This window comes from Lepisosteus oculatus, chromosome 20, assembly GCF_040954835.1.
Source record: "Lepisosteus oculatus isolate fLepOcu1 chromosome 20, fLepOcu1.hap2, whole genome shotgun sequence".
NCBI lineage: Eukaryota > Metazoa > Chordata > Actinopteri > Semionotiformes > Lepisosteidae > Lepisosteus > Lepisosteus oculatus.
This window is the reverse complement of record NC_090715.1, coordinates 10,709,305-10,732,211: the sequence shown is the minus strand read 5'-3', so window position 1 is coordinate 10,732,211 and position 22,907 is coordinate 10,709,305. Positions and strand designations below refer to the sequence as shown.

Genomic DNA, 22,907 nt, shown 5'->3' with positions numbered 1-22,907 from the left:
TCAACATGTTTGCAAAAGAATAACCTCAATTTATTTAATAAGTGGGCTCAATAGTATTGTTTAATGTGCAAAATTAAGCAATGATATTGAGACCATTAATTTGCTTTATAAACTATTTTTCTTGATTTTAAACAACAAACTTTTTTATGATGGTTCCTCCCTGATATGAAACTGTTTTTGCTAGAACAAGTAGTTTTATTCTTTGTCCTATTTGCTCGTGTGGCAAGCAAAAAAAAAAGCTGAAATCCAGTTTCAAGATGTTTACAATGCACTGTTATTTGCTATATGAGCTTTAAAGGGTGACCACTGAAGAGCAGAAGAATGATGCATGAATTGAATGATGCAAATTGCAAGACTTCATTAAGGGTCATAAGGAAGAGGGTTATTTTCTCTGTTATCTGGAGTTCTTTATACTGCATTACTGTATGTCATTGGGAGGCTTGTGCTGACCTTTTGCTGTGTGGCAAGCAGAGCTTTTCTTAGGTCTTCACTCTCCTTCTCCAATTCACTCTCTCTCTCCCTGGCACTCTGCAGGCTGCGCTGCTGCCCGTGCTGTCTGGTCTGTTCCTGTGCCAGCTCTACCCGCAGTGCCCGACTTGTCTCTACCTGCTCGTGGAGCTGGGCAAACAGAGAGGAAGACAGACCTGGCATGTTCATCCATCTCACCATATCGCCATAATGTCCAGCTCCATCGGTTATTCCTCTCAATCATCTGATAAGGACAAACTATGAGGATGAACTCATTAAGATCCCTTCACTCGATGGTCTCCCTAGGGTAGACTGTTTAAAAATGCTAGATCTATCTCTCTACCCCTTCTGTCCCAGTCCACAGCGAGCTTCAGCCTGAAGATAGCACCTTACTTAAATCTTTCTTACTTACTCCTCTGCAAGAGAGAGAGCCCCATGCCTCAGCTTTCGTAGATCACCATTAAAATACCAATTTATGAAGATGTGGAACATTTCCATTGTGATCAGGTGATCTGATAAATTAAGGAGAGGTAATTTACTGTAGGAGTTCACAGTTCACTTCTCCCTCAATACAGCAGCTTACAGGTTTTTGTCCAATCTCCTTTACCTATAAGAGTGAGTGCACCAGGGTTTGAGATCCCTGCCGAGGGGAATGAGATAAGATAAGATCGCTTTATTGGCAATATACAATTTCTTGCATTAGGAATTTGTCTTTTCCCATACCCCAACTTGCTTTCCATGAGACACACAGGCAGGGCGAGAAGCCTGAGGTCAGAGCGCAGGGTCAGCCATTTATACGGCGCCCCTGGAGCAGCTGGGGTTAAGGGCCTTGCTCAGGGGCCCAACGGAGTAGGATTCCTCTGCCGGCTGTGGGATACGAACCGGCAACCTTACAGCCACAGGCGCAGATCCTGAGCCACAGAGCCACCGCATCGCCCCTTCGGGTGGACAGACGCCGAATGGTCTGTCCCCTCATGCCTACCTGTTGTTGCAGAGTCTTGATGTGCTCCTTGCTTCTGGCCAGCTCCCCCTCCAGCTTCTGCACCCCTTGCAGGTGCCTGGATTCCTCCTGCTGCGTGGTGTGCTGGGCTTGCCTGCAGTCGCTCACCTCCGCCTTCAGACGCTCCATCAGGCTCCTGCGCCAGCAAAAGCACCCATTCGCCTCACTGAGGTCAAGTTACAAACTGACTTTCCTGTTCTCCCTGATCTCTGCTTTTTCCCCCCTTTCTTTTCAAGTGAAAGAGAATTAAATAATCTTCTATTCACTATGATTTCACTGCACAAAGAAAATTGTCTAGAGAATCAGAATTAAAGTGGCCACAGAGGCTGAACTGAATATGCTGGAGGGACTAAAGCTGCTCTGATGGAATGTATGCTCTGCTCTCTCCACACAAGACATTCCATACATGTAAGTGACAAACAGAATGTGGACAACACTGAATTTTACAGTTTGATTGACTCAGGAAGGTGAATTTCCAGTTAATAGCATCATTTGAAATCTGTCTGCCCAAGTAAAAAGTCATTAAAAGCACACACAAGACAGAATAATTGGTAAGAACAGCAGCAAGGGAAGGCCAGCAATGGAATGGCAACAAAAAACACCTTGTATGGTGGTGGAGAAAGCCATCTGTCAAGAGAAAAGAGACAGACAAAACTGCTTTCCGGGAGTTGCTGTGTCACACTAAACGTTTGTGTGTATGGGGAAAGCCCTGAGCCTTAACAGCACTCACATCCCTTTTCATTGACAAGCTGGCCACAGTAACAGCTAATCGATAGCTTGTGAAATCCCTCAGCACCCCCTCACCAGCCTGATCAATATCCCTGGCAATTAAAATCCCCTATCTGCATGGCTGCTGGGACCTCAGGCTGGCTTCACAGCCCACAAACACCCAATTTAGTCCTCAGCCTATCACTTAATTACTAAATCCTCCCTAATGTGTATTGGCAGGCCGCTGGTGTACTTAGTGCTCAAGGCTGGCTGACTGAACAAGAGACCTTTGGCAAGGTGCTGGTTAAGATCTTCAGATTCCTTTTTGCTTTGCCATTTAAACAACTGATTTCGCGACAGGCCTTGACCTGAAATGATCCACACATCGACCAGCCTGTATGCACAGACACAAGACAGGCAGGGAAGCAGTAGGGTTACACTGCTAAGATGTTAACTGAATGACGGCATTAAAGGCAACACACTACATGCCTCAGCCTTTCAGGATTGGGAAAGGGGGCAGCTTCTTTAATAAACTAATGGGGGAAGAGGATGAATTCATATGAGTTCACATGCAATACACTTGCCCTTTAAAAGCTAGTACTAACTGCCATAAAACATTTTTTTCCCCCACGGCAGCTTGGTTTGAGGTGTACGTTTTCCCTGGGAGTTGTGTGTCTCTGCGGTTAGTGGAATTGCTTTGTTCCATCTGAGGACATACAACAAAAATATAAGTAGCTTATTTTTCAAGCTCAACCTTTCCAATTTTTTATCTACAGTTTATGTTTTTGCTACAGTATGTGCACGTGTGTTCATTTCAAGTTATGTTTGCCTAGTTTTGAGCTCTATTTTTAAATTCCATTTGATTTCTTCTACAGTATTTGCTAATCCTCCCAGGCATCATCTGCGCAGCTTCACTGGTTTGCTAACCTTACCAGAATCGAGATCGCTCACGCGAATTAGACAACGGTCCTGATACAGATCCCCGTGGACCTTCACTGCAGTTAGCTGAGAACCGCGCACGGCGGTCAGGCTCCGGCTGCGCGAGTACCTGTAATCCTCTATCTCCTGGTCAGCGTCCGCAAGCCGCTCCTTCAACCTCCGGAGCTCAGCCTGCAGCCTCCTCTGGGTCTGCTCCAGGCGCACCACCTCCGCCACCCGCTCGCCCAGCTGCTCCTGGGCCCGGTGCTGCCCCCCCTCCGCGAGCACCACCTTCTCCTCCTGGCGTGCCAGCTGCTGGGCTGCAGGACACATGCGCACACGGGCTGTGAAGCACTGGAGAGAGCCCTGGGTCCACTGAAGAGCATCCCTGAGTTTGCTGCTTTGATGTTGGGAAGTACACTTCGCCTAAGGCCTGACAACAAGTAAACGTAATGCGCCTAGTCTCAGTTTCCGCAGGCCACTGGCAAAGCATTAAGTGAGCCAGCAGCCGAGAGATGGGTTCTTTACTCCCATACAGTACAAACACAACTGTTACACAACCCTTTGTGTAAGGCAGTCATTCATACCTGGAGTAGGACAAAGGAAGGGGATTCAGGATATCTTGCAGAGTGAGAATTTGGTCACTAGTAATGAATACATGTCAAACTCGTCCTGATAATATAGGTTGAAGAACTACCCATGTTTTAGCTTGTCATCAGTGGACAAACCGGTGTGATTTGTTTAGAATGTCACGTATCTCAAACCCTTCTGATCAAAATACCAACTGTGTGACATGACACTGTAAACCTCCATCTTATATACAGTGCAATTACTTATTGTGGCAACAGGTTTAGTCTGTAATCCACAGGTAATTCAAAACACTTTTCTCTGAAAGCAGAAAAACAACACTTGAGCAACTGTAAACAAAACAGGCTTAGATTCTTTCTTTGCTGAGCGGTACAGTTAACATGTGACCTCCCAGCTCTCAGATGACAGCCGTATGTTGAGGGAGAGTGACCGAGTCCTTGCGGCCTTGTCTGGATATGGCAGAGACAGAGACAGCAGCTGTTAAGTCCCGCTGTCAGGCTCTGTGTCTCCAGCTCTCCTGTCTGAGTGCGACACGGCCCGGGGCGGCAAATTGATGAGCCGTTTTATTTCTGACTAGCTGCTGGAGCAGCATGCTAACAGGTGACCGACTTATACAGCTTATTAAAGAGAGCCCCTGGGGCCCTGAGCATTACATGCCACTGCTGCTAATAATAATAACCAAGAATAAGAAGAAACATTTATAATAACAAGGGCTTAGAGCTACTCCAGGTTGAAAACTTGCACAAAGTTTGTTTTTTTCATTTCCTTCCGTTTCTTATTTGGGTAATTTTTTTTTTCTGAAGTCACTGACTGAAGAAAAAGAGAAAGGAAAAAAATGCACAAGACAAATCAAGGGACATCATCGCACAGTTCTCTTGAGATAAGAATACTAATTCACAGCTCTTCACTCCACTGGCAGAAGACTGAATCCGATTTCACTTTTAGTCATTATTGGATTTATGTTCATGTCTCAAGGAGTCAAGGGCTCATCAAAACCATTTTTTCTGCACCACTGTTCAGACAGGGAGGACTGTAGCAGAGAAAGCAGATGCACCTGTGTCCCTGAACTGGGTGTGCACTTCCTTCAAGTCCTCCTTGAGCTGCAGCACTTCAGCCTGCAGGGCGGCTCTCTCACTTTGTCTCTGTCGGCTCTCGCGTCTCAGCCTCTGGATATCAGCCTCAAGGCCTTTTACCACTGTTGCCTTCCGCTCAACCTCTGTTGTCTTCCCTCTGATCAGCTCACGAGCGTCCATCAGATCTGCCTCTGATTTCCTCAAAAGATCGTCCCTCTTCTGCACGGCCTGGGGAAGGAGCAGTGGGCTTGAGTGCTGGTGGAGTGAACTACAACTATTGTGTTCTTTATATTGCATGTGAAAAACACTGAGAAGCAAGCTGCAGTGCCTGCTGATGTGTTAAATAAAGATTCCCGACAGGAAAGCTGTTGCCTAGTAAACTTTTGACAAGTGTACAGACTTCAACAGACAGTACATGTTCTGTAAAGCTTGGTTTAGATGTATAGAACTTGAGCTTGGACCAGATCTCTTGGTTCTACCACTTAGAGGGCTTTCTGCGGTTTCCGAGTAAGAGGATACCTGCTCCTTCTGGGCCAACAGCCGGTTGGCTTCCCTGAGGTCCTCCTCCAGCCTGGCTATGGACTGCTCCAGTGCCTCCACCTCCACCTGCCTCCTCAGAGTCGCGGCTCCCACCTCCGCGCGCAGCTGCCTCACCAGCTCCTCCTGCTTCAGCACCTCTGAAACAAGAAGAACGCCTCAGTCGCCGCAGGGCATCTGAGAGATCAGCATGTGATCCACTGCTACACAGTCGCCCACGACGCAACACACCCACCTCTGCAGAATACTGACACTACATTTGTACTGATTTCAAAATGATACGATATTAGTGGAACACAGAGCCACACAAGCGGATGATAAATGGTAGATCTCCCTTAGGAAGAAAGGGCTCCACACCTTTCATGCTGTTGGTCCTCTGCTCTGACAGCTTGCACAACTCCTCCTTGAGTTGCCGCAGAGCCGCCTGGCATTCGCTGAGCTGCTGGGAGCCCTGAGCACACTGTTCCACAGCACAGGACAGTTCCTGAGGAGACAAGAGTCTGCACAGCTGCAATTTCCCCCTCACACATCTGTCACTCCACCCCAGCAAGAGCAGACAGTGAGACAATCACTTCAGGAATGGCGACTGATCGTCTCTGCACCACTAAAGCCTTCCTAAGAGATAAGAAGTGCTGAGGGCAGTGTGCATATACTGTATGCTTTGTAGTTATACTCCAGAGTTTTGCCAAATTTCTCATTTCAATTGAAAAATTAAAATATTTATGTTAAAGCATAAACATTTCTATACCCACAAATGGACAGTTGCCCCATAACCTTTGTTAGGTTTAACAACAAACGATATTGCAAAGTTTATTCAAATTGCATTAGATTTACTGTTAATTTATATTGAACAAATGCAATTTTCTTTAACTTTGTCATGCACTGATGTGGATGTCAAAGAACTGAAGACGGTATATGTTGTAGAAGAGCTAAGCAACAGGTCAAAGCTGTTTATCAGAGAAGATGATAAGATCAGAAAGTACAATGAGTTTGGAGTTGTCAGTCACAATCACTGTCAGTTCTTTTCCCGTTGCAGTATATGCATTTAAAAGAGGAATGAAAGTAAAAATTATGTAGTTCATAAAAAGAATTGGAGAAGTATTACAGAAAGCCTCCTCCTTCATTTTAAACCATTAAAATAATGAGATGTCACGCGACAGCTGTTCCACAGCCACATCGCTGACAACCATCAAGACAAATCTATATTTCATGGCCACTTACAAATGTATAAATAGCCAAACGAGCAGCTCTAACCGTCTATAAAACTGTGCTAAAAGGTTGAGAAAACATGGCGGGCAGCAGTGACAAGGGTTGCAGGTAATCAATCTGGGCTTTACAGAGTGGCTGTTCCCCGGCCAGCCGGCTGTGCTGATCAGGGCTGTAAATCACTGCACACGGCCCAGCCAGTCTAGTGGGACGCCAGCACTTCAACCGACACTTTCCCTTGTCGACACGCTGACGGATTGGTCTGCTACACTCTATTAAAAACAAACAGGCACACACGCGCTGACATAACAAACAATTAGTCAAGAAGGTGGTTAAGGTGGGTAACATGGCTTTTCTTCTGAGGACGCACATGCATATGCACAGGAAAAGACAGACAGAATGCAAAAAAAATCCTATATAATTCCATTTAAGCCCATGCATACTGTAGCTATTATTTCTTCACCTTTTGAATAAGAACAAATTTAATTTTCATTCATTCGTAGTTCCTCACTAGAAATGAAGCATCATGTCATCAAATCCATTGTGCAATGGATTTCCTCACAGTAATATTGTTCACAGTTATAAAAGGGATCGGATCAAACCAATTCAAAGACCGTGCCAGGCCTCATTATGGATGGTAGCAGATCAGGCTTGTCTCTGGCTGACAGGGAGCACAGGTGTGACAGCTGGATGAAAGGGATACCTGTTTGAGCAGCTCGATGTGTGAGAGCTGTGCCTCGTACTCAGAGTCAGAATGGGCATGTGTCGCTCGGTACGCGGAGAAATCAGTCTGAATCTTCACCACCATCTCCTCCTGCTCCTCCAACTGCAAACACATATACACACAACCTCAGCCATAACAACCTGCCCTGCACAGACAGTGTCTTACAAACCCTAACCTCACACCAGCCCCGCATCAGTAACAAGGCTGCTTGTGCTAACAGGGTTAGAGACATTTGCACATGTGAAGCAGTGCCGCCTTCCTACTGTAGATCTATGGAGAATAATTTGGTTCAGTTTATAAACCATACCAATAACATTATAACACCTTTTTGAAGACCACCCCCTCTTATTTACTTGCAGTGATTTACAAAATTAACTTTTTTACACTTAAAAATACAAAAATAATAGGAAATGCCTCATTTGCTTATACTATTCACCATGGTCAAGGCTGGTTTCTTGGAAGAAGGCTGTTGTATTCATCTAAATAAAAGACACACTGTATATAATAATTGTGAAGTTCAGTCAGACTGGATTGACAGTAAGGGGTGAGACAAATGAAGAAAAAGCCTTGATGTACTTGAGAAAATCATGTGAGCTGAAGAAATACATTTTCATCTGAAAATGTGCAGAATATATTCAGGTCTCCCAAAAGGCTGAAGATGTCAGTGCAGTCCAGGTATCTATGCTCTCATCCTGTCCCTGTTTTCTTATTATATCAGCATGAATACAATTTGATCATAAGGTTCGGTGCTGCAGCCTACAATGAGAAATGCAAAGAATGCTTCCGATTTAAAATGGTATTATGCTGATCCTTTCATCTAAGATCTTATCAAACACAATTTGATGACACATTTGATATTTATATACAGTAGGAATTACAATAGGAGTCTCTTGGAATTCAAGGCTTTTGCACTAAAGTATGTTCTGAACTGTTAGGTGGCAGGCCTTAGTATCCTCTCTTCTTCAGAACAGTCTCTGTAATGTTTTCATTATGATTTGATACTCTGAAGCTCACATCTGTATACTTCTTGAAATTAACCTGACAAAAAAAGATAGGTGAGTTTTCCCCCTACGTCTCCATGTCTTAAGCATGATGGCTGTTGACTAGCATGCACTGCAGTTTCGGATAGATAAATCTATTATTCTACCTTGCCAGGGATTTTAGTATTTGATAAGACCTCCATACTAGAACTACAGAAGTCATTTACTGTATATGAAGGTCCTCATTCTAGTTTGTCATGTGCTGTTGTTGAGCTGCAATTGTATGTAATCAGACTGAAAGGCTTGAATCACCTCCTAAAAATAATAAATTTAGACAACAGGTCTCTTGAAATCCGACTTCAGATGGATTTGAAGAAAGAGACATGGTGTCAGATCAGTTTTCCACTGTTTTTTTTACAATCACTAAGCTACAATAATATCCTTGTCAAAAATAGCCTGGCCAAATCTCTCCATCTTTCTCTCATTCAAAATCAAAATATAAGATATGCGGGATGAATCTTTTCATAATAACGATGGAAACTATACTTCATAGAAGTACAAGACCTTTAGCAAAAAAAAAATGACCACTTAAAATATACAGAAACGAAAAAGCAAAAGCAACAAACAGAATGTGGTGTGTATAGCCCCCTGACTGAGCTTACAGGACAGGCGGCGCAGAGATCAATACTGCTCGTTTGCGACTGAGTGGCTCAGTGTCGCTAATGGAAGTCTGCTCCCTTTGCTGGCCATGCAAGTGAAGCAAGCTGCTGAGCAGAGGAGGGGGTGCTGAGGGCAGAGGAGCAGAAAGACACTTCACTCTTCGTCTTGTTGGCTGCAGTGACTGCTCTCTGACAGGGAAGCCTTTCTTCCACTTCATAATTAGCTAATTATTTCAGCTTTGACGATGTTTTCCTTGTGAGGCACAGGCCTGTGTTTCTCTCTCTCCCACACAGGCACATACACAGTACACAGTACACACACAAGACCCTCAGCTCGAACAAGTGGGCAGCATGTACATCGTTTTTCTGAGGAGCTGGCATTAGTTAGTTCCTAGCAACAGTTCCCAGCTGTTGCTTTTCAATTTTCTCATCCTTTAAAACTGTAAGATGTGGGGCCCTTTAATCTTTCTTTGTCCACTTTTGACCACTTCTGAAACAACATCCCAAACAGGCTTTATGACTCTCCCTAAATACCTTGTGCAGGATTAGGACACCAACCAACCAATGATCATGATCACCCCTACTGTATGTAGTCTGTGCAGATTGTATTTTGCTACTTTTCTAGGGGATATTAATCAGAATGCACCTGTATCAGGGGCAGCAGCATTATGTCTTCCTTATCCAGTTTCTCTCACCTGGGCATGCAGTGCTGCTGTCTGGTCTCTCAGCGTGTGGATAACCAGTTCGCACTCCTTGCTGTGTTTGCTACTGTCCTCCAGCTGTCTCTGGGTGTCCCGCAGCTGCTGGCTCAGGGTGCTGATGGCCTCATCACTGCTTTCCAGCTGGGTGTAATGAGATTCCAGGTCTGTGTGCAGCACCATGGCCTCTGCCCGCAGCCTCAGGATTTCATCGTCACGCTCTGACACCTGAGATACACAGCATTTTCAGAGCAAGCCAGCCTCAGGTAGGGTGATGCTATCAACCTGGGTTGAATGGCCTCCTTCTTTGTGATCTTGTCTTACATTCTTGACCTGATTACTTTTTGCTGCCCATCTTTGGTTCCTGTCATACATTGAGTGTTCACATTTCATGGCAGCATAGGCTTTAACCTATCGAGCTTTCTATTTCTTCAAGGTGAAACACCAGCACTCATGAATGACCCTAAGCAATTCGAAAAAAATAATTGTGCTCAACACACAGTAATGAGTCAGCATTGTTGACTCACAGTGCTGGAGCCCTGGGTCCATATTTGGTTTGTATGTTCTTCCTGTGTCTGCATGGGTTTCCTGAGGTTTCCTCCCACAGTCCAAAGACTTACTGGTAGGTTAACTAGCTTCTGAGAAAATCGGCCCCGGTGTGATATCACGCATGGATGGATGGATGGATGCAGCAATGATATCAAAAAATGATCTTCAGATTCTGTGCAAAACAACCTGGGCTCACAGAGCTGGCTCTCTGACCTGTGCTCTTGACTCCTTCAGATCCTCCTCCCTGGCCTGCAGCGTGCTCTCTAGGTCTGTCACCTTAGCCAGACAGGTCTGGTACTTCTGCTTGTACACGTCTAGCGAGTCCGACAGCGACTGACAGTGGGCCTTGGCCGCCGCCGCCTCCGACACCCTCTCCTGCAGGTCCGTCTGCAGGCGAGCCGCCTCCGAGTCCTGATCTCGCAGACGCTTCTCACGCTGGGACACCTAGAGACAGCACAGCACACACAGAGGAGAGCTGTCGCCTGCCGGACATCACTGAGGCACCAGTGTGCTACAGCCTTTATATAGTGAACAACAGCGCCAATCAATTCAATCTGTTTTGTCTCTTAATACAGAGGGCACTCATTAGTTGTCATACTTTCCTGGAACACAGGTATGACAGGGAAACTCAAAATAATTAAACTTTATTTCCTATAAGAATGAATGTAATTAATGGGGAATACATTCCAACAAACTCTTTAAGGAAACAATTATCAGGGACTTCTGTGCTGTAAGAAATAATGAAATAAGTGTAGGTCAGGTTTGGATATTTTTCCAAAATTCAAAATATATGAATATGTACAGTAACGCATAGAGTTTTGACACCCTTTCTCCACACATCTGTCTCATCCCACTCCTAGGAGTGCTCAGACTGCAGAATGCACAGCCACAGATAGTTTTGGTCGACCCCCAACTCAAATCTCACAGAAAAAGACACGAGTTCAAAACAGATAAAAGAATAGTCAAAACTGTTGCTCAAAAAAGGAGACACGGAAATGTGAAATGAAAAAGTGGGACAATAACGAGGACCCCTTTTCCAGAATCAACTTGTTATAAGGCTGTTTTTTTACTACAGGTAGAAGGATATATGCATAGAATCCAGGGAGAAGTACTGCATGATCTGCAACCAAAAAAACCCATAAATAAGGTACCTAGTGAGTCTGAATACAAGATGTAAAAAGAAAGTTTGCCCTTGAGCACACTGCTTTGAGAAGGCAACACTGAGGCAGGAAACAACTGCACATGAAAAGGAATGTTGGGATGAACAAAAAGGCTTCAGAGAAAAATCACAGAAAAGGGACACACCCACACCAGTGATCTTACATTACCTTCCCTGACATTACTAAACTCCTCATTCAGTTATTTTATATATGGATATATGGATATATATGGATATATGGATCTGAGGAGAGGTTGAGATCACTGCCAGTGAAGACCTTCAAGAGGCAACACAGAGCATCCGCACCTGTGATACCCCAGTCTCACCTCCTCCTCCACTTCCCTGTGCAGTCTCTGGGCCAGCTCCAGGTCGGTGCTGAGCCGGTCCACTGTGGCGCGGTACTGTTGCAGGCGGCCTAGTGTGTCCTGCAGCTCCCTCTGACAGGCCTCCTGCTCGCCTCGCAGCCTGGCCACTTCTCCCTCGCCCCTCTCTGCCTGCTCCCTCATCTCGGTGCGGCAGCACTGCAGTTCGCCCTGCAGCTGGGACAGTGCCCTCTCCTGGTCCTCGCTCTGAAGTACAGCCAGGGGTACTGGTCAATGATGACATAGCGACAAAATAGAGACCGGACAGAAAGCAGGCCTCAGCATTCTTTCTGAATCTAGTGAGAGAGGATGTCAGTTTCAAGGATGTCCTTACTGTAATTCTAAACAGATCTTTGTATTAGAATGCTGGACTGATAATAACAACATAATGCATTAGAAATAAGGCAAAGCAGTTAATAGTTTAAACATTAAATCTGATTCAAATCTGAGAATGTCCTTATGATAATGCTGAACCAAACTTTGGGATAATATTAAACATTGTACCAACTCTCAATCAAAACCCTAGAAAACATTCTAAACAATATTAAAGGAAAGTAACTGAAAGAGAGACCTAAGACATTTGCTCTTGTTTGCTAAACTGCGCTTGTTTTTGTATTTTTACAAGCCTGAGCAGTTAAAATGGCTTTAGAAGGTGCTGAGCTATTCTCCAGGCTTTTATCAATGGCACAGCATAAGGGAAAGTATTCTGAATCTCTGATACGTTTGTGAATACATAATATGTACACTCTTTATGATTAGAAGCTGATAATACATACACAAATATCTAACAAAAATGAAAAAGATTATAACGTGTATTACCCTGACAGCTGTGAGGAATAAAGGGAAAACATAAAATAGTATTCTCACTCTTCAAGAGGAGTCATGAAAAACAGAAAAGCCTAATCCATATTAAACCAGTGTGCTGCATGGCTGCATAAATTACTGCATCAATCAGCGATAAGCTGCGGTATAATTTTCTAACTCCCTATTTCTCTCACAACCTCATCAGACAGAAACACCTCATGGCTATTTCTGATGAGATTCTGGGATGGAGAAAAAGAGAGAGAGAGAGAAAGTGCTGTTTACTGAGCAGCCGCTGCCTCTCTCTCTCCTTCTCTGCCACTCTGATTCATTTCCAAGTAGATCGCTTGGCCAGCAATATTATTAGCATAACATTTCCATGGATCAGACCCTGCAATGAAACCCTTTCATCAAGGCGCTTGTCAAACATGAAATTTCAAATCTCATTTTGTTTCTAATATCATTTTCATACCGGGGAGGGGGCATGGGAAAACAGAAGGGGGGGAGGTGGCGCGGTGCTGGGGGTGTTATATGTAGAAGATAAACTGAGTCATCAGTCAAAATTAAAAAGAGCTTTCCGGCTGGCACGGAGAGCAATGTTAACCATCTGCAGACGCACCGTCCATTACTCACTGGCTATAAACAGTTAATGCTTGTTAACAGGCCTGTAATGCACAGTACAGGCCAAATCGTACCATTGAATCCCCTATTAAAAAGCTAAGACAGACACTGAATCAAGGTTTTGGGAAACGTTCTATTTTCCAGATGTTAATACCATCACCATCATTACTACACACACTGCTTCTAATTTACATTCAGCTGTAAATTATCCTGCACCATCTGCATCATAACCAAAGCCCATCAACGGCCACCACTAAAAATGATAAACCTTGCCTGGCTGGAAAATGGACAGAGCTTTCGGGCCCCATGAGATGAGAGATGGGTACAGTGAAAAATAACATATGAGTGTTTCTATTTTAATAAGGGCATAGAATCAATGCAATTTAATTAAAAAATATATTCTGAAACCATTAAGGTAAACAAACGAGATTAAAATAAATGGAAAAAGCTGTGCCTAGAGCAACAAGCTCCTAATTAAAAGATACTAATTGGAATTCCGCAGTCAAATGCAGTTTGTTGGTATTTGTCATCTTAAGTACACTGCGAAAACATGTTACAGTATATTGTTAGTAATTGATGCCTTTTTTCAGTTCATGTATGATAAATGAAAAAATAAGACTCAGTATAAATATTTAGACAAGAATTCAAGGGATGAAAACGTGTGGTCTAGGAAGACCGATTTCAATAAATCTAAAACAAATACATGCTAAATAGTTTAACATCAAAATGATTTTAATTTGCAAGAAACATTTAAAGTGAAGGGCAATACTTATGTAGCCCCAGACCTACTAAGGCAAACAAATTATTCCTAACAGGTATTTTGAACTCAAAGTTAAATACTTCTTAAATATGTTTTGAAAATGTATATCTACTCCTGTATGTCAACTACTACCAGTGCTGTGTTGATGGCAGCACTGGGAGCTGCAGACTGTTTGTTGATGGTGGCACTGGGAGCTGCAGCTTAGTGTGTGAGTGGCACTAAGACACATTCTAACCTGTGTGAGGAGTCTCTCTCTTTCCTGCTGGAGCTCAGCCAAGTTTTGCTCCTGCCGGCTCATAGCAACCTCCTTCTGACTCAGGATGTCCTGCAGGGTCCTCATATCACTCTGCAGGTCTTTCATCTTCCTGGACAGATTTTGCACCTCTGAACCCTTTACTGTTAGCTGGAAAGAAAACATGAACCACTGTCAACACCCTGGGAAATGGACATATTTCTTCCCACAAAGAAGCCATGAGTTGTGTTCAAAAGAAATGATTGTTTACGGAAGGTTCTACGGTACATCCACAATAAAAACAAATGTTAGAAATTATATTATAAGCAAAGGTTATTTCTCACTTTAAGCTCATTGTGACTTGAATGCATACATCATAGACTTCTGCCAATCAAAGCAATTCATTCACACATGGCTTTGAAACTCATGTACTAGGGACCAAGCAAGCCAGCAGTATCATGCTGGTGAATTTGAGCAGAGTTTTGGTCAGAAGGTCTACATTGCACAAGCAATGCTGACTCTGTCTGCATGTTTTTCTTTTCTCAGCATTCTTAGTAATAGATCAGCCCTAACCTCATTCTCCTTCAGTAATAAAATGATAAACAGAAAACCTATTGGGTTCTTCTACAGAGAAAAACACCCTACAGCACTCCACCACTAAGGAAGCTTCTCTTCAGAGACGAAACAGCATTCTTTTTCATTTATTAAAGCCCTCCTGGTTATTATTCGTCTGCTTCTCCAGGACTTAATAAATTCCCTAATTGATTTTTGTCAGCTGTACCCCAGCGTTTTGCTATTTAATTATTCAGCTCATATAAATAGTAATCAAGCCTATGAAACTGCTGTGCTTTGAAATGACGTGTGGCATGTTCATGTTTTCCAAGTTTACTTACGTGACTGAACCCAAGCAAGAGGAAAGGGGCTGCTGTTTCAATTAATAAATCACTTCAAACTGAAACAGTATCATGCCGGAGACAATTCCAGCTTCGCGGACAAAGTCTACATCCTTTTGTGAACAGATTATCTGAAACATATTCTATTCCCTTTCTAGAAAATACATGCACTGTTACATATGACAGAAGAAAAATCTGACATTTTCTTTTAAGATTCACTTTGTATATAATAAAATCACAGAAACACTCTTAACACTAAGCTCAGGTTCCCAGATGTAGATGGGATTCTCTGTGAATTCTCTCTGAAAGGATATACTGTATCATGTACACTATGGAAAAAAAACAAAGCAAAAAATATAGCTCAATCCAGTCAATTAAAGCCGATATTATAACTAGGGGATGCAAAAAGAAGAAGACAGGACTGCATGGGAAAAAAAGGAAAACAAAGAAAAAGTATACATCAGCCTAGTCTACTGTACTTTTGGAAGAAGCTGTTGAATGATGTTTGCAACGTGCTTTGTGATTCTCTGTAATTTCTGCCTGAACCCCTGCCTCCAATTGCACTAATTCCCCATAGTGCCGAGTTTTGTGAAGAATCAAGAAAAAAAGGCCTGATAAACTCATCGTGTTTTCCTTTTCCCATCTCTCTCTCTTCACCCGTCCGTTCGTATTAAAATGACATCTCCCTGCGAGTCAAAGGAAACGCCACATAAAGCAATTACTAACAAGCCTGATGTGCTTTCCCCCCTTCCCTTTGTGGGGGAATATGCCCTTCAGCAAAAATGAATTTTCCAATTGCAGTTAGTTCTGCCATGAATAAATAAACAAATGAATAATTGAGAGGCTGACATAAATAAATAACATCACAAACATTTCGCAGGCACTCATAAGTATTCTGCAGATAGCCGTGCGACATGCTAATGATAAAAACAGCACATGTAGCAGGTTGGGATGCATTATTCACCACTCCCCAAAAAACTTCCAGGGAAGTCAAAACAACCCTTCCATACTAAAGTGACAGCACCGTCCCACTTCCTTGTCTGCAACAAGGACAGTCTTGCAAAAAAAAAAACACAGTTGACCAGAAGATTGTGTGTGTCCTGGCAAACATACTGGTGGGTAACTCTTCAGGCTGTTTTTCGATGAAAGCCAAACATTGTGATTTTCTCCAAAAAGAAAAAAAGCTACAAGCATTGTTAAAAACTCAAAACAAAGATGTTGTGAACCAGCCATGTGTTGGTAGAAATCCAACTTATCTTAGCTATAAGCGTAGAACCATTAAATGTTCTTTAATTGAAGTTCACCATGCCCATGATGAAGATCGACTGTACTTGGTCTCCTGCTACAGAGCACTGAAGGAATCAATCTGCTCACCTCCTCTTCAGAAGCTCTCAGGTTCTCCTGGATGATCTTCAGCTCAGCTGTGAGTTTCAGGACTGCGTCATCCCTACTGCCCACCTACAGTACATTGCAGACAGATGCTCATCACTATCACACCATGTGAGACCGTATTGAATTTCACATCTTCAAAACCTCAAAGTAATTCTTTCAGAAAAAACAATAACTCTCTATCTTGTTTTCAGACACCTGGAAGAATTGTTTCTGAACTGTACAGTTTGAATTGTAAGATTTTAAATTATGTGTATGAGACTATCAGGTCCTGTATTATTTAAAGAAATTATCATTTTGATTCTGCAGGGAAAGATACAGTCATACACATTTTTTCCTTCTTGTCACATTTTTAACAAGCATGTCAACCTCATTTGCAAAGCTGAGCTTGAGCATTAACCTGTGATATCCGTGGCTCTGAAGACTTGTTTCCTGTGACTACCCTTGACCTTATGCCTTGTAAGTTGTTTATGAGGTCATAGTGTATGTATGACATCACTGGTTAGGAAAGGCGTTGCAATTACAGTACCTCCTCTTGTGCTGCCCTGTGTTTCTCAGTGATCAGCCCAAGCTCAGCATGGAGCCTTTGAGTCTCCGCACTGAGCTCTGAGACCTGAGAGGCCAGTCTGTCCCGTTGCTCTGCAATGTCTTGCAGTTCTGCCTTCAACCTCGCAGTGCTCTCCTCCTCCTGTACCAGCTAAGAACAGAAAACACTCATTCGCCAATTCACTCATCCACCTTTAAACACCCGGGAGCAGGTGAGCTCCCAAATGCCTGTTACACATAGTAGTGCTCTATGTGTCAAAACAAATACGTTATTACTTCAAGTAAATTTAACAAAAAGGCTTTTCCAGTCAGTGAATGCAGATCTAAAAGGTCTTTGAAGTAGTAGTTAAATTCAATAATTTACACACAAAATCAAAATATTAAGATTCTCTTCATAACTTCTCCTTCAGACTTGCATCAATAATCTCCACAGATACCGTAGCTCAATACAAGAAAAAAATGCATCATTACAGAATTTTTAGAGCAGCTGATGGAAACATGTACTCTTAGTACTCTGCTTTAATTTAAAATATATTTGACGAATTCTAAGTAATTCAGCTGTATTGTATGTGAGTTTGGAAAGGCTTGTTCAATGAACAGTACCTGACTGTAGCAGGTAGAATACTGCTGTTGAAGCTGAGCCATGTCAGCCTGGAACTCTGCAATCCTGTCCTCACTCTGAGCCACCTGAACAACAACAACAAAACACAGTGGGCAAGGAACACCACCCACAAAGGCAGCAGACTAAAAGAGCTTGATTTTAAACTTTTTGCTATGACTTTTTGGAGCAAGGGATCCAGAATCAACAGTGGGATAAGAAAATATAAACAAATACACACCCTGCAGGTGGATAATAGCAGGTTGCCAGAGAGGTAACATGTGAATTGCATTACCTGGTCCTCTGCCTCTCTCCTGGCTGCTCTCAAGTCTGCGGTGACGTGCTGCAGTGCGTCCTGGGAGGTGTGGAGCTGCTGGCGGAGAGCCTCAGCATCACTGCCGTGAGCCTGCAGCTCTGCCCTGAGAGAGGCAGCCTCTGAACCTAGGGCAGCCAGCCTCTCCTCCTTCTCCCACAGCTGAGGACGAGAGCGGTAGGACATGACAGGAGACCCTCCCAAGCCACGCTACTTTTCACATATTTCTGCAAACTATTACATAAAAAGCAAATGTTCCAAACATCAGGGCAAACAAGACTGAGATATAATTACTGACTGTACCCTTCTGAATCAGTACATTGAAGTAATATCCCTTACGTATCTTATGTATCATGTTTTAAATGTTTTAAACGAAATCTGGGCAATTTCGAGTGGAAACATTGTCATCTTTCATTGGCTTTTTTTTATGGAAAAGGGTGAATTCAGGGGTTTGCTCCATTCTCTATTTTCCAGTCACAAATTGAATAATGTAAGTTATACCATTCAAGGATTTCAGGTTTGCAGAAATTGTTGTGAATTACCCATAATTACCTGTAAAGTACCCAGTTATTCCCTGTTTCTGCAAGCATAACAGACCTACTTTATTTAAAATATGATGAAATGCAAGGACATCGTGGAAATACCATACTGCATGGATCCATGACTACAGCGAGCAATTACACAACAGACACGTGAGAGAGAAAGCAGGATCAGGTGATTAATCACAACAAGAGCAGTTTACACTATGAACCACGTGGGAGTCACTTAAAGGTTCCCGGACTAGAGGTGGGTCTTACAGAATTCTTATAGATATATGGGACTTTAGTTTGAGAGGACTCTACAGAACAGATATTAATACACCAAAATGACAAGCCTGAGGTGATTTAGTGCACCAAGGCCATCCGTCACTTCGTACTGAAAGGATTAAGACACAAAAAGATTTTTTGATGCGTTAATGTACCGAAACATACCCCTCACATGCAAGGGACAAAAGACCAAGAACAGAGAAATACCCCATTTTTATTTTTGCACGTACAGCTAATTTACCCAAATTACATCAATCAACGTACTTGGAAAAATTAGTCAATCTGCTTTCTAAGACCAACATGCTAATTGATGACTATACCAGCCAGAAATAAGATTTCAACTGGTGCTTCAGACTGTATTTCCTATAGAGCAGGATGACTGAATAGGAGTAATGAATACAATGGAAGTAAAATAAAGCGACCAAATCTGACCTCATTTGACCAGGTCCCTAACACAACCCTCCTCCTTTTGAGAGATAAGGCCAGTGGGCTACAATGCTGCAGTTACTGATCAGCTCCTACCTTGGCCTGCAGCTCCCCTAGCCTGTCCTGGTAACTCTGGTTTTCAGCTCCCAGTCTCTGGACCTGCTCCTCCTGGAGCTGGCTGCTCCGCAGAGCCTCGTGCCGGGCTGCCTCGGCGGCGGCCAGCTCCGCGCGCAGCTCTCCCAGCTCTCTGTCTCGCTGGGTCAGCTCCTCCGCAGCTGCGCGGTGCCTCTCCCCCAGCTCCCTGTGCCGCTGGCTGCTCTCCTCCTGCTGCCTCTGGAGCTCTGCAGCCCGAGCTCCACTCTGCTCAGCCTGCTCATCAAGCACAGGCACATGGTGTGAGCCCCGACACCAGGTCAGGCTAAATGCCACCCAGCAGGCACTTACTGCCCAGTTCTCAAGGTGTGTGTGAAATCAGAGCAAAGTTTCTTTGCAAACACATTACACAAGATCAGTGAACAAAACAACACTGTATATAGTGCCTTTCAGCACATCATCTCAAGGCACATACTGTAATTATTTTTATATAGTGCCTCTCAAAGATGCTGGGGCTTTTATATTGCCCTCCTTAAATTGCCTTCCTGGGATGAATAAAGTATTTTGAATTTAATTGAATTTTCATGACACGAGAGACAGAATACAGTCCAAGCATACTGTAACATACTGTACATCACTACGGAAAACCCAATAGCCCCATATGAGCCTACTGTAGTGCATATTCAGACTGTTCTAGATAAAAATATCAGAAATCTTAACACTGAGTATTGGCTTAGCTTTCTTAGATGATTCTTAGAACAGGAAATGTGTTTTGAGAGCCAATTATAAACATAGCCAAAATATATAAATGAAGTCTGTACTGTACACATCCAGCACTTATATTAGGTGACTTAAATCACTATCTCTTATTTTTAGATACAGCACTCCCCTGTGGACAGCTCATAATGTTCTTTTCACTGAGAAACGTACAAGGCTCTTTCAAACTGCTTATTATCGCTCTGTGTGAAAAAGCCAGCCTCCTCCCTTCTGTTCCCTCCAGGTACCTTTCTGCTGTCATTCAGTGTTGTGTGACCATGGGCTTTTGTTCCCATCCTGGTACAATTCACTTCATGAGCTCTTTTTAATTGGGTTTCAAACCAGTCCGTGGGAAGAAGTAACCCTCATTAAAGTTTTTAACAAGCCCCTTACCAGCTGTGACTCTAGCACTCACTCGCTGGTGACTCTCACCTACGGTACATTCGTAAATCAGTATCATACCGTAAATCCGTATCACTAAATTGGCCTGGATAGAACACCTACTTCAAGACCACATTACAAGGGCTTTGCTGCGTCTTTTTGTTCAACAGTTCGTCTACCTGAGTTTTTGTAGCTACTGACTCTGCTTTACTCAACCTATATCTATTACTCCTTGATGATTTCAATATGTGTTCAATATACACTATGTGTTTCTCCTAATTTGAGTACTGCACAGTTCTTAGCTACTATGAAGGGTTTCATCCTTATGCAGCATGTCAACGTTTGCCAGATCTAATATGGGCTGGTAGATCATTTCCCACATCTTGGTGCAAAAAACCCAAACAGAAAGCACTGTCTCCCAGTGTTCCAAGCCAGATGCAAGGAAACTAAAAAAGGTGAAATATGGTATGGTTACACCATACATTTTAGACTTGGCTACAATTAGAGAAACTCACTTATGAACGCTGAAACAACAACTTGCTAACACCATGTTTGCGTACATGTACAGAGATGTACAAAGCTGTTCATCTATGCTGTATAGAGCTTTTAGTTTCTTGATAAGCTCTCCAAAAAATTGCTTTATTTTAAATATCACTATTATTTTTAACAATATTCCAGAAAATTCAGTTTCCTACAATACGAAAATACATTACTAATAGAACACACACTGTGAATGAGAACCTAAATGCATGTTGGAAAGCAGTTACTTAAGTAACTGTCATCTTCAACATGGGGAATCACTCCCCGACAGGAACGAACAGGCAAGCATTCTAGTCTGCCACAGCAGCAGAACTGTTACGTCAATGTCTCTCTTAATGGCAGCCTTCAACAAACGCTATTCGTAATGATACCTGGAAAAGCAACAAAGAATATGGCAAAAACCTTGCGCTCTGCAGCTGTGATCTTGTCCCTGAGGTGTATGTGGTCTTGCTTCAGTTTTTCAGTTTCTTCTTCCTGTTGGATTAGCTGAAAAAGGAAAGGAGACACGTCATGTGCCAGTCACTAGCAGAGCATTTGTAAGCCAGCGGATTTGCTATCCTGCGACCTGATCTGGTTGGATCTCAAAAGCTAAGCAAAGTTGGTCTGGTCAATACTGGAATGGAATGCAAGGTTAGTCTGTAAGTGATGTTGGTGGACCAGTCGATGGTAGTTTGCAATGCAATACTCCAGCATGCTGACCAGATACACCGATACACTGCGCTGTACAAATTGTCTGACAGATGAGGTGTTACACCAAATAAAGTTGCACACCATGGCAATTTGATCCTTTGGATTCAGTTTAGAAGGAAGTTAAAATGACTGACCTCTAAAAATGTATGCATTGATTTTGTCAGGTTATTACATTTTAACAGGCAAATGAAAAATGGACTAAACAGTTTTGCATATGACTGTAAGCAATAAACAAAATATAAAAACATAGGTATGTGAAAAATTCATTTCCTGTTTGTCCCGGTGAATCAGTTTTATTTCATTTCTTGCTACAATGAGGTGATAGATCAATACAAAATTCTTACAGCTGTTCCTCAATCTCACACATTAATCAGCTCAGTCAGTTTCATTTTAACCACCACCCTAAAAAAAATCATCGAAATAATCACATAAAATACATTCACTGAGCTCTACAGCTGAAATCTGGCACACAACAGATAATGTTACAGCTTCATTAATTAAGTGCACATTAATTACAGCGCAGGCCAGGGCATTATCCAATTTAGTGGATCAATATCACCAATATTTAAAGTCTACATTACACACCTAGCCTACCTTACTGTCAGTGGACTTGGGAAATGAAACAGAAGTTTTAATATATTTAAAAAACAGATTTTTAATCAGATTTAAATACCATATTAAGCCTATCAACATTAGAAAAGGGGGTTCACAAATTGTGTAGAGAAGAGACACACTTTTGCAAAGGATAAAAATGAAGTGATTATTACTGATGAAGGCCACTGTTCTGGCAGTGATTAGGCTGAGGTTTAATTTAAAAACGGTGCGAGACACAGAGTTAAACAACATTCACTTTTCCTTGTTCTGTTTGGAAAGATGCTAAGGAAATTATCACCAGTGATTATTTACCCACACCCGGTGAACAGAAGTAACCACACATCAGCAGCATTATGGGAAAGACTGAAACAAGCCACCACCTCTGACAGAAGCTGCTAGTTTCATTAAAGAAAATGTATCTGTGAAGCACAGCAACAACAATCAATCTCATCTCTCTTTGGCAGTTCCACAGATGTTTATATCAGGGTGTGCGGGAGTGATTGCACACTATTTAATGCGATTCATATTTACCGTGGCCTCGTTACACTTATAATACTGAGTTCACAAGCTTTTAAAATCTGCCTTGTATATGCTCAGCAAAACGTTGAGCTTATGCTTCATAAATAGAATCAGGGTTTAATCTCCCTTGTTATGACAACTGAAAACAGAATAATATAAATTTTATAAACACTATCAATTTGATTTTTGCTTTTTCTTAGAAATCACTAGAGAATTACAAATAGAGTGATTACTTGGCAGTTTGCTGTTCTTCATTCAAAAGCAAAGATTTTTAAACGAGTTCACAATAGGACAGGGTCATCTATGTCAAGGTTCTTCAA

The 22,907-nt window shown here is 42.6% G+C and overlaps 1 protein-coding gene across 5 annotated transcripts in view; it reads right to left on the bottom strand.

The window, feature by feature from the left end:
* The window catches only part of LOC102690441 (polyamine-modulated factor 1-binding protein 1), a 150,729-nt gene that overhangs the window by 12,413 nt on the left and 115,409 nt on the right, over positions 1-22,907 (bottom strand). For all 5 annotated transcript variants that reach the window (XM_015368202.2, XM_015368203.2, XM_015368204.2 and 2 more), the window contains 17 exons: positions 21,187-21,270; positions 19,111-19,383; positions 17,765-17,944; positions 17,475-17,558; positions 16,855-17,022; positions 16,311-16,394; positions 14,047-14,214; positions 11,594-11,836; positions 10,322-10,552; positions 9,557-9,787; positions 7,202-7,324; positions 5,650-5,776; positions 5,275-5,432; positions 4,737-4,983; positions 3,225-3,414; positions 1,451-1,604; positions 451-618 (listed from right to left, as the gene is read on the bottom strand). In XM_015368202.2, the coding sequence (XP_015223688.2) occupies positions 451-618; positions 1,451-1,604; positions 3,225-3,414; positions 4,737-4,983; positions 5,275-5,432; positions 5,650-5,776; positions 7,202-7,324; positions 9,557-9,787; positions 10,322-10,552; positions 11,594-11,836; positions 14,047-14,214; positions 16,311-16,394; positions 16,855-17,022; positions 17,475-17,558; positions 17,765-17,944; positions 19,111-19,383; positions 21,187-21,270 (2,913 nt within the window). The remainder of the gene's footprint in view (positions 1-450; positions 619-1,450; positions 1,605-3,224; positions 3,415-4,736; positions 4,984-5,274; positions 5,433-5,649; positions 5,777-7,201; positions 7,325-9,556; positions 9,788-10,321; positions 10,553-11,593; positions 11,837-14,046; positions 14,215-16,310; positions 16,395-16,854; positions 17,023-17,474; positions 17,559-17,764; positions 17,945-19,110; positions 19,384-21,186; positions 21,271-22,907) is intronic.